The 12,433-nt window shown below is 49.5% G+C and overlaps 1 protein-coding gene across 7 annotated transcripts in view; it reads right to left on the reverse strand.

Annotated features, from left to right (window-relative positions):
- The window catches only part of KMT2C (lysine methyltransferase 2C), a 2,745,351-nt gene that overhangs the window by 1,920,992 nt on the left and 811,926 nt on the right, over positions 1-12,433 (reverse strand). For all 7 annotated transcript variants that reach the window (XM_069647923.1, XM_069647922.1, XM_069647921.1 and 4 more), the window contains one exon: positions 8,967-9,068. In XM_069647923.1, coding sequence (XP_069504024.1) covers positions 8,967-9,068 — 102 coding nt within the window. The remainder of the gene's footprint in view (positions 1-8,966; positions 9,069-12,433) is intronic.

Raw genomic sequence — 12,433 nt, forward strand, 5'->3', positions numbered from 1 at the left:
GGTGGAAAGCATGCAGCGGATTCCTCGTCCTCTTCTTGGATGGCGGTTCCCCCGTTAGAACGGTCAGCGGCATCACCGGCATCCTCCGATACCAGTGTATGGAGGGTGAAGATAATGTCCATTGAAAGATCTCTAGGTGGCAGCTGAGGTGCAGGGAAAGGCACCTAGAGCGTACGAGCAGGGCCAGGGCCCTAGTTGTCTTGCAGCCCCCCCGTCGCCTTCTTCAACTGCATTTTCGCCGTCCACATAGTTGCCCTCATCGTTCCTCCTCGGCAGAGAAGAGATCTGTGCCCTGGAGGACTAAAACGCCTTCCCTGGTTTCTTCACATCCAGTGATGAGTGTTAGGGAGAATTCTCATTTCATGGCTAATTTCCCTTACCTAGTGAGTCCCTCAGCAGCTTTGCTGGATCCCTGGAGCGGTTTCTTTCCACTTGGTAAGAGTGAGTTTTTCCCCACTCTTACTTGTGTTTTGCTATGTGTTTCGACCTGTTTTTTTTGTGTGATTGTGGGCTCTGGAGTACACAGCTTCAGTAGCCCCCTTCTTTGTGTGCGTCACCCAGCACCTTCTGTGCAGTGGCACAGGGTTGTCATTCAGACTCCCCCCGACTCCATTTCTGAGGCGACTACCGTCCCCCAGAAAAGGGTAAAGTTACCATTAACTTTACTTACAGATCCAGTACACACCATCTTACATGGGGTGCTGGAAGAGTGAACTCTTAACTCTTTATCTGTACCGCACAGAGCATTGTTTCGCTCTTTTTAACATTTAGACATGGCTGGTGGCAGTGGTATCTACCCTAACTTTCTACCGCGGTTATCTTAAATAACCGGGGTAATATTGTAGGCTATTGTATTAGCCTCGAACTTAAACCCGCTTGACCAAATGCTTTTTTTTTTTGGCTCCGGTACGGTTTATTCGCCGTTTCTTTTTGTTAAAACCCTTCTTGTGTTTTACTTTGCGTGGCAAACCAGGTTTGCCTTCTTTGTTCACTGTCTTTTGGGGGGCTTCTGCTAAGAAGCCCTCCTCTAGGCGCCTGGGTGTCTAGGTGTCTAGGTGGGCTGAATGTGAGGGAGGGGTGTAGTCACCCCATGCACAGGGTATCCTAGGAAACCCAGGTCACACTTGGCCATATTGGGCAAGGTGGTTGTCCGGGCTGGACAACCACCCTGCTAGATGATTGACAGCCAGGCTGTGTGAATGGGGATTCTGCGCATAAAAGGCAGGTCTCTTGGACTGGAAGTCAGAGAGTCGTCACTGGAACTACAAGGAACCAACGAGAAGTGGAGGAGAGGTCGACTGCTGCAACTAACCAGTACCGGTGAAGCCCTGCCGCAGTCCTGAGCGATCTACCCTTCAACGACTAAGAGGAGATACAGTCCAGAATCGTCTTCTCTTGAGCCTGGTGGGGATAACCAGCTCACCATCTTCAGCCAGAGGTCGCCTTCGTGGTCAAAATCGCTGCACACTGCTGTAGTGGTCCGGATAGCCACCTGAAGAACTTCTCCTGTTTTTAAGGAGCACACCTTTTATTCATTGTCGCTGCTGCCGACCTCATCCCTGTGTGGTGCGGACCCCCTCATCATCCTTCGTGCTGAAGCTGCAGGAAAGCGTGGGTCTTCCGGGAAACCAACAGGATAAACTGCCGTGGCACCAGCTACGTTCTTTGAGAAAGGTACTGTGTCATGTTTGAGGAATTTTGGGTGAAATCCCTATTTCTCTATTTTAAGGGATGTCCTTACTTTTCAATCCTTCTTATAACTTTTGCTTACGAACATTGACAATATCAAAGTACTCTTGGCAACGTTGAATCTCGAACTGTCCGACTGTGTGATCCTCGACAACAGGAACCCTGTGTCATTTGACTTTGGCTCCGGCCCCTTAACTCTTGAATTCCTGTCTATGTGTGTTCTTCGATTCTGTCTGCCTAACCAACATATTGCCTGTGATTTTTGCCCCCAACTCTCTCTGGGTATTTCAGGTGCTAAGTGTGTTTTTAGCCCGGTAGCACTTCTTGCCATGGATACGCGTTTATCTAGTAGACCGAACTGTCAAAAAATGATGGCAATTGTATTCACAGTAATGTGTATTGTTTCATAACACCGGTGCATTCAAACACAGGGTACTTACCTCGAATAATACTATACAAAGTGAATTGGTTAGTTGTAGTATATTCAACGTGTGGTTTTTGACGAAGTGTTGTGTCGATAACAATTGGGTTAAAAATAAATTTACTTATATTTTTTACCTGAAACCTTGAGTCAGTGTTTGCTTGAGCCAAAGTAATTGTGGTCCCTTTGTGTAATCTCTGCTACTGCTCATATACTCTTGAGATAAGCCTGGCTGCTCCGCTACTGCTACCACTATAACTTGGTAGTACGGACTTGTACCAAAGGTAAAACTTGTACTGCCACCTGTAGTCTTAATTGTGAGTAGTGGTCCCTAAGGGCACTGCACAGGATTCTGCCTAACAGACGGTCTTGGGGAGATGATCGGCATCTTCTTCTCTGGGGTCTTCTCAATGGGCTTGAACGCAGTCTCCCTCCTGGGAGGGAGGGACACTCTTGCCTTTGCAAGTGAGCCCTGTGGGTCTGCGCCTGCAGCCTTCGAAAGGGACAATACCACCACCTTGATAGAAGGCGCCACCTTCGTCTGGTGCACTTGGGTCTTCATAGTCAGGCCAGGCCCCTTGTCCTTTGTGGTAGCACCGGGTACCTTGTCCTGTTTAACCTTCTCCTTAGGGGACAGGTCGGAGGCTCGGTCACCTTTGGCCATCTCCGAGGGTAGGCCAGGCGCCATACCCTGTTTGGTCTTCTCCGTGGCCCGGGTGATCAGACTTCCTCTTGGATGAAGATCCAGAGCATTGACTGGAGACCGATGCAACTGGGGATGTCTAGCATGCCTTGGCCGCTGAGCAGCCTGCCGCAATGGCGCTCCCGACGGTAGCAGACTTGCAGTGCTGGGCCTTTTGTTGGACTCCCGCGGGAGGGGGTGCCTTCAACAGACTTAGGAGCCCGCTCAGCTTTCCTAGATCCGGGAGTGGCATGCTCCTGGGAACCACCCAGTGCAGAGGCGTTGGCCTGCAGCCACTCCAGCCGTTCACAGCAAAACACATAATCCTTCATATAAATTGGGTACAGGCAATACAGGCACTGGGAATGTTTGTAGTCCATATAAAAATTCCACAAACCGCAGTCGGAGCAAAGCTTGAAAAGGGAAGGGGAATCCTTATCCTACATGATCCACGCGGTGTAGGCCTGAAGAATCTTCTGGAAACCTCCACGAAGAAACTTCAAGAAATATGCCCTTGAGGGGCGATGACGAATCTGAAAAATGGGTCCCCGTTAATCGGAAGGATGATCGATGGAGCACAAAGCTCAATTGACCGAAAAATATAGTAAAACTTCTAAAAAAGCAAAAAACGCAGTAAAAGCTCTATGCACGTGGACTCTTATGTTAATGTTAATGTTAAAGGTCATTTGTACCGCGCACTATCACCACCGGAGTGGTCCCCTGGCGTTCTTACTTGAACGTACGGTAAAAATCTGAAGATGGCTGCCGGAGGAGGGGCTTAGGTAGAGGGCAGGCATTGGCTGGGGGCAGTATGACCCAGAGCTCAGGGATTGGTTGTTAGGAGAAAGACAGTTCAGAAATGAAACTGATTTTTTTCATTACCGAGGATTCCCAGCCTGACAACGGGGAATATTTATGAGCATGTGAATCCATGCCAGAGCCCATGCTGGGGGAAGTAAGCATCATCTAGGTCAGATGACAGAAAGTTTCCCTTCTCCAGCTGGCCGAGCATGTGTTCAAGCGTGACCATTCTGAACTTCTGGGACTTTATATACTTATTCAGTCGTAGCAGGTCGAGAATGGACCTCCATCCCCCGGTCCCTTCATACGAGGAAGTACCTTGCGTAAACTCCGGAGCCGCTTTGGAACTAGCTCAATAGTCCCTTTCTTTAACATGGCCCGGACATCCAGCAGCAGCTGAGGGAAGGGGTTTTCCTGCCAGGCAACCGGGATTTGGGGACACTTTCGTTGGAAGTCTAGAGTGCTTCCGTGGGCGAGAGCGTCCAGCACCCAACAGTCGGTCGAGCTGGTCTTCCACATGCCGATGAAATACGCCAGCCGGCCTCCCATCGGGGTGCACGGGTGGGGGCCAGACATCCTTGCTGGTTCAATCTTGGTTGGTGGTAGACAGGCTTGTGGTCCCTGGTGACGATGTCCGCCCCTGAAAGCCTTGGAGCGGCCCCTGTTGGATTCCTGGGTCGACGAGTGTGAGGGCTGGTGGTAAGAGGAGCCCCTGCCGAAACTCGAACGGCTACACTTCCCGCCTGAGGAACGAAAGGACGGCCGGCATCGTCGCCTTTCCGAACAGGTTCTCCCCGTCAAAGGGCATGTCCAAAACCCTCGTCTGGACCTCCTACCTAAAGTTGGTGGCCTTGAGCCAGCCACGACGGCGAAGGAGGATGCCATTTCCCATCTGGCAGAAATCAGCGTCCGCAACGTCCATGGCCACTGTGATGGCGTGATCCGACACCACCTCGCCTTCTAGGAGGATCTCCAAAGCCTCTACCCGCTTGTCGTCGGGGAGGAAGTCCAGGAGCGCAGCTAGCTTAAACCATATCTCCTGGTCATATCTGGCCACGATAGCGTTGGCAACCTTCCTACCCATCAAATCCAATTTCTTCCCCTAGTTGTCCGGAGGGGTGGACGACAGAGAAGACGATGAACCTGAGGATTTCACGGAGCCCGATGATGGGTGAGAACGCAAGCACTTGGGTGCAGAGTCCGGAACCCTGTACTTTTCCAGCCAGTCTCTCTTCGCTGGGGCTGTAGAGGGGTTCTTCATCAGAGCCAGCCCTTCATCCCAAACATCGTCCAGGAGCGGAACCGAAAGGATGGTCTTACTCTTCACCTCCCGGTACTGATATAAGAAGCCTTCCTTCTTTTCCTTTGGCGTCAGCTGGAAAAGCTCTGATGCTCGGGCGATCATTGAACAGAAAGATGAAGATCATCATCATCGTCAGTGCCCATCGCCGCCGTGTTCTATTCAGTGTCCTTTGGGGGAGCGGGAGGGGCGGAGAAGGGGGCAAAGGGTGGCATGGAGGCATTGGGTGCCTCCTCTTCTTGGCTGGCGGTTCCCCCGGTGTCAGTGGGGCGGCCAGCGGCCAGCACAGGCGTCGAGGGAGTAGCGGGTGGCGGGGTCGCCGGCATCCTCCTCTGTATCTGGGACACCAGAAGGGTCAAGAGGATGTCTAGTGAAAGGTTTCTATGTGGCATCTGGGGTGTAGGGGTAGGGTCTGGGCCCTCGTCCTGGGGCCCCTTGTCACCTCAATATACTGTATCCCTGTAGTCGCCCCTGTCGTGGGGCGAGTCCCTGGCGTCTCCCTAGTCATGACCCTCATGAACGGTATGGACAGAAATGATCTCATCCTCATCTGCCAAAGAAATGTCCATTACCTGCAGGCCTTCAACACCCCTCACCCCGCCTCCCCTTATTCGGGTCCAGATGGGTCGGTCTTGGGCTGAGGTGCGGCATCCTCTTCTCCGGGGTCTTCTCAACAGGCTTGTTCAACGCCTCCCTCCTGGGAGGAAGGGTCACCCTTGCCGTAGCACCCTGCAAGGCCGCACCTACAGCCTTTGAAAGGGACGCCGCCACCACCACCAGGGGAGGTGGGGGGGTACGATTTCACCTGGTGCACCTGGGCCTTCACGATAAAGCCAGGCCCCTTGTCTTGCTTGGCCTTGCCCTTCACTGCTGTGTCAGAAGCCTTCTCCTCTTTGGCCTTCTCCTTCGGGCCGATCGGACCCTTTTTGTCTCCTTTGGCCTTCTCTGTCGTGGGTAGGTCGGACACCGTACCCTGCTTGGCCTTCTCCAACATGGTCTTCTCTGGGTTCTCCCTCAGCTTGCCAGAGTTATCCGACTTTCTCTTGGATGAATAACCAGAGCGTTGACTGGCGATCGATGCAGACAGGGGTTACGATTGCACACTGACCGTCGCCGGACCCGCAGCAGCAGCGACCTCGACGGAACAAGACTTGCGTTGCTTGGCCTTGTGTTGGGCCCCAACAGCTGGGGAGCCCTCAAAGGACTTAGAATCCCGCTGAGGTTTCCCCAGATCCAGAAGAGGCATGGCCCTGGGCTTCCCACAGACTTTTCATGCCACCTGCATGACATCCTTCTGGAGAGGGATGCCAGACCGGATTGTGGTGCGCTTACCGAAGACCTATGCTAGCACTTTCGACTCCTGGGGGGGGGGGGGTTTCCTCAGGCAGAGTGACTTCAAGAACTTCACCCCCGAAGACTGGCATCCACGACCAGTCCAATGGCTGTTGAGGGGCAGGCATTGGTGGTGGTGGAGGGGTCTGAACAACCGGTAGGGCCTGGATCGAGGGGGGGGCCGGCAGCGCTGGAGCAATGGGAGGAGTACCCAGAATAGGGGGGTAGGGTCAGTGCCACCTGCGGGATGACCTTCATAATATCCTTCAGGAGCCCCTTCATCCAGTGGAACGCATACAAAAGAGGAAACACTCAAAGAAGTGCCCCTCGCAAGCCGCCAGGGCGCTGGGCCTCTGCTCCTACTCGAAACGCTGAGGCACCTGGGGCATGTAGCCATAATGCTCCGATGGGTAGATGAGTCCCTGAGGAGACCAGATGTCTGTACCGTACAATCTATTGTCGCTTCCAGAGGGAAGGGGAATGGGATCATCCTTGTAAAGAGACAAGCCCCCTTGCCCCTCAAACTGAATGTATAAAAGATAGGCCCCACCCCCTTCAAACCGAATGCAGATAACCTATCAGGTTGATTAATGACACTGCTAAAATCAGAAATATATTGCCTTTCAGAAAAGCGCTTTAAAAGGCGATCTATTTTGTGGGGTCAGAAGGCCGTGCATAGTAGATATGTCGAGTAGTGCATGCTTATAAATTGGAGCAGATAGTAAGTCCTGATCAAGAATAGGTCGATACACCATTTTGTGATAAACCAGGCATTGTCAGGCAATTTCTAAGATGGTGGATTTCGGCTAGTCATGATGAGGTCAGTGGATAACTTTTTTCATAGAAGTTCATGAAGAGGCCACTGGTGTAGAATGAGTTAGATGAAACCTGTTCAGACCGTGTCTGAGTGGCAGGTAGGCCAACTAATCACAGGCAGGAAAAGGGGTTGTACATTGATCATTGCATTACCACACCTTTCTAGATTGCATAAAGGGGGTGAGAGCCCTGGGAAAGTTGGGAGTTGCAGATTGTTCTTCAGTATGCTGTGTCCTGCTCTGCTGCAAAGAAGTACATCCTCGCCGCCATTTTGAAGCCTTGCACCACACCCTGGGTGGGAGGGCGCGTAGGCCCTGAGCCATGAGAGGCCTCAGGCATGGGAGGATACAGCATGGGTCTTGCACCCAAAGCAGAAGCGGCGACGTCAGAGAGCACTCTGGTAGGCGTTGAGCACTCTGGTAGGCGTTGAGCCCTTGGCTAGCCGGCAGGCAATTGTAACGCCCTGAATCTTGACCTCGTAGCGAGCTCCAGTAGGCTGTTGTTCTTGGCATCTGTGCCGTTAGCCGTGCTAAATTGTGCCGAGGACAGATTGGAGGGGGCACTCTACTATCCCCTGAGGTAGAAAGGGACAACCTTGATCGCCCCTCCATGGACAGAACGGTAGGTCCCCTGAGCACCTCAGCTCGGGACCCGGTAGCCAGAAAGGACCCGGGTCTGTCCAAGGAGCACCCAGAAGTGCCCCCAGTGCCCTTGGCTAGGGAACCGGTAGCCTTCGAAGCCTCGGGCCGGCCAGAATCTGAATACAAGGAACACCGATCTGTGGGAACCCCCGGGAAGGAGTTACAGTGCTGAACAGAGGGCCTACCTTGCCTTGAGTAGCAGGCCTGGAGACAAGGTCTTTAAGGTGGAGAAGTGTGGAAGATCTCCCTCCACCGCAACAACAGATTCTTCAATGCCCTGTGACCGAGAGCGCTGCAAGCCGAAAATGAGTCCCAGCAGTGGTTTGGCCCCAAGCACTCAAGACAGAGCGCATGTGGGACCTAGGCTGGGAACAAGCAGCGGCATGAAGCACATCTCGTGAATCCTCCTGCGACCGACATGTGCCAGGGGAGGCGAGGCACCGAAGGGAAGTTAAATAAAATTGAAAAAACCAAATGGGGAGCAAGCAGAAACTTAAAGCCTCTGAGCTGGCTGACAGGTCAGACACCGTCAATGCGGAAAAAGGGACCAAGGTGAGGTGCCGGAGAGCAGAGCATCTGCGGGGCGGTCCTATGCCCGAGGCCGCACTCTGCCGCTGCACTAAATTTAAAGGGGACGGTCAATTTTCTACTGCCAAAGGTTCTGGTAGCATCCCCATTTTGGGGGACGCCCACAAGGGTGGAGGAAAGGGGAGTGGACGTATCAGTATTCAATTTTAATAAGCTGAGAAGTTGAAAGACCAATGAACTAATTCACCTTTTATCAGGAAAGACTACTTTTAAAGCAGAATATTGTTATGCATTTCCGCAGTTTGTCAGGAGAAATTATCTTTCGGGGATGTTGACAAGTAACGGATTGGGTGCTTCAGCATAACCTTGGATGTACTCTGTGTGGGTCTGTACAAGGTAATGAGGAAACAATACCAGAGATAAATTTCACAGCATAAGAATGAGTTGTTGGCCTGTAAAACATATCCGACAGGTATGCACTCTAATCCGGTGTAGCATGTTTCAAGATCTTAAGTGAGTTATATAATACTTCAGCAATGAGCAACCATCCATTTGTGGTGCTTAAAGTATGAAACAGGCAGAAACAACATGGTTGAGAGTATGGGGACCGCTAAGAAATAACTAACCAAAAGTAACCACACTGAACCATAAGCTTCCATTAATTTGGACAAACACTGAAAATGATCACCAGTTAAGTTATTTATTTTAGCCACAACCAGAGAAGGAAACAAAATCAGAAATCTGAGACAACCTTACCTGATGTAAAGTAAACTTGTCACTGCTAGAAAAGAGGACAACAGTATTATGCATTGCATTGTCTTCTTCATCCTTGATCAGTGACATATCAAAGGTGGCTACCTAAAGAGAATGCAAAATTGTTAATACAAATAAACACTTTTCCTTTTTCTGCTTAGATCACAAAACAATAATTGATGTTTGATCTATGAATATACTTACACATTTTCTAAATGGAAATAAACAGTGACAGATATGCTAACTTTATTTTTGCATAGCGGGGGCGGTTCTTGTCCATAATGGGCAAGGCAGTACAGACTTGCCCATCATGGAGAAGCCACACCAGCCGAGGAGCACAGCCTCAGCTGCCTGTTGCAGTCGATGGAGTGCTCCTGGGCTGGCTTGAACTGTCAAAGGCAAAGGAAACTAAGTTTCCGTTTGACAGGTCGTACCTCAGCCGTGCATATCCAATAAGCCATGCAAGGCCAGATGCGTTCTGCTTCCCCAGCTTTGCATGGACCATCAGGGATGCAGGCTGGGGTAATGCCATTTGTATATGTGAGGGGACTCTCCTGCTCCTCCCCGCACATACAAAGGGATCAGTGTGGTTTGTCAGAAGTGCTCCGGCTCCTGTGCACATGTACAGGAACCAGGAAGCACTCTTTGCTTCCTGTTCATGATGCACATGAGTCGGAGGCTTTCTGGTGGAGTAGGGCGCATGTAACATTTTATTTTTAAAGTATTGTCTGTGTTTTAGTGACTCAGCGAGTAAATGATGTATGGACTTTAAGATGGTTATCTAGAATCTGGCTTAGAGAGCATATTTTAGGAGGCCACCCTAGTTCCATTTAACAGGGGAACTGCGAGAGGTTAGCCAAAATCCAAACAAGATGGCAATGACGAGCAGTCAAGGCCATTCTCCGAGAGTGTGAGAGTGGGGTCAGGGGCCCGCCAAGTGAAGCACACAATTTAATTTAGACAGTAATGTACACAAATGCTACATTTATGCTCAGCCCAAAACATTTCCTAAAAAATTAAACAAGCACTTGAGAATATCGCACAACACTAAATAATAAGACATGCATTACTCACCGTAATAGCATTTCTGATGATTGCATCTGCTTAGATTCACATGCTGTGCATGTAGTCAGACATCTAGTGGTAATCACAGAGTATTGCATCTTTTTTTTGAAGATTGAAAGGGGACGTCGACATGGGCGTGACTTACACTATCTCTAGCGTGACATGTAGTGTTAGTGTATCGATTGTGTTTATTCCTGCCATGTGGGAGCCTTATAGTCAGCATGAGTGAGCACAGAAGAGAGAAGGTATAAGATGTCTATGTTCATTATACTCCATGAGGGGAGGAAGGGTGGGCGCATGTGAACCCAAGCAGATATAATCAGAATTAATGCATGTCTTTGAATGCTGGTTAATCTGGTTAGAGTCACATGCTGTGCCTAGACTAGCAAGCAGTTACCAGAGGTGGTGGTTTGGATGTGTGAAGGAACAGTAGCAAAGCGATGTCTTAACACCGCTTGTCCAACCCGAGAATCAGACCTAGAGTGGGTATCTAGGCAATATCATTGTGTAAAGGTGTGTACAGAACTCAAGTTGCTGCTTTGCAAATGGACTCGAGCAACATTTGCAATGAATGCTATGGTAGGCCCTGTACCCTGAGTAGAGCGTGCTCTATGCGTGAAGGGCAGATCTATCTTGGCAAGAGTGAAGCACAGTGTGATGCAGTTTACGATCAACTTTGAAATAGCTGATTTACAGACTTCTCTACCAGCTGCCACTGAAAAACAAACACGTTTTTCGTTTCTTAGTTGTATGGTCTTTTCCAGATAATAGAGAACCGCTCTCCTCACATCCCTGGACTTGCTATCCTGATAAACAATGATATCAAGTGAACTAATAATATGATTTCATGCTCCGAGAAGCTGTTAGTGATCGAATTAACTCTACAAGCAAAGGTCTCTACCACCTTCCTCATGATTTGCTTGTATTGGACTCCATCAAAGGTGGTGCCGTCATTTCGGAACTCGCTAAAATTCTGGAGGATGGCTTCCTTCGCAATCCTCACTATTTGAGGTGGGTAGATCTCTTTCTTCGGCTGGGGCCTCCCTCTGGAACAGCCTCCCTGCCACTCTGAAACTTCAGAACCATCTGCGGTCCCAGAAGCACCTCAAAACCTTCCTCTTTGCTTCAGCCTTCAATAACCCCCCCCCACCCCCGCTGATATTTTCTCTCTCTGCACTGTCGCACCTGGCATACCTTCAGTCTTCTGGGCCACATACCTGCTCACCCTGCCACCCTCCCGCACTGCCTCCGGGCCACCCCTTGCACTAGTCTGCATCTGTACCCATACAGCCCCCTCCCCCTTTTTTTTCTTTCTGCACTTATCAGACAAACCGTGTTCTGCTGCCTTAAACCACGTAAATTGGCTGCACTAACACGGTTTGTTGCCTTATTTATTATGCATTTATTATTATTCATCCGTTTTATCCTTTGATCCGCACTTTCCATTTCTCCCCCTCACATTCACTTTTACCCTTTCCCTCTCCCATGCACTCCCACGTTCTCAAGTCACTGGGCCTAGTAAGATTGTTGTTTTGTTCTCCCCTGTTCCCATCCTTTGCCTTGTCTTGCTCTGAAACACTTGTGTATGAGCACGATATAAATAAAATATCAATTCAATTTTGTCGTTATTGGAGGCGATTTCAAATACAATTGTGTAAGCAGTGCTGGCTTTAATCATATCTCAAGCACTTGTAAGCGTGATTCAGCAGCTGCTTCTTGTGGTCTAAACTGGAACTCATTCTTTTTGGAATGTGATATCCATATGGAGGAATTTAAGGAAGGTATGCTCGACTTCACTTGGCAAAGAGGCAACCATAAAACTCACATTAATTATTACTATGTCTCTGCTCATTTGTTAAAGAGATGTGAAAAAGTGAAAACATTTTATCCGAGCCTTGGTGATCATACGATCAAACTCTTAGCTGTAGGCACTGGACAAATAAAATATTGCCTGCTCTCTCGTTACTCAAAGTTGAGGGTTCTAGACTTGGTTAGGTGGAATAATAAATGTCACAAATGTGCTGCCATACCTAAGAGTTAAAAAAAAAAAAGAGCAAACATCTGTGAGCATGAAAGTCTATTATCTAGGGTGGATTCACCCTAGTACTGTTGCTATTGGACTCTCTGCTTCCATCTTGTATATTTTACATGACTGCATTTTAAATTGCTATTTTAAAATTCTGATTTTATACTTTGTGATAATTTGCATTTTATTGGTATTACTCTTCACAGAAACCATTTGCTCCTTCTGTTTGTTCAAGTTTGATTAAACACAGAAGCTGTCTAGCTGTCTGCACGCACTTGTGGGTATAAACTACATTACCTAGAACCCCTGTAGTCCTCGCGCCTATATTCTACTAAACCCGGCGCGAAAGCGCCAAGACAGTCTATGCCGGTCCGTGGTG

This window comes from Ambystoma mexicanum, chromosome 2q, assembly GCF_040938575.1.
Source record: "Ambystoma mexicanum isolate Mex_15411 chromosome 2q, UKY_AmexF1_1, whole genome shotgun sequence".
Taxonomy (NCBI): Eukaryota; Metazoa; Chordata; class Amphibia; order Caudata; family Ambystomatidae; genus Ambystoma; species Ambystoma mexicanum.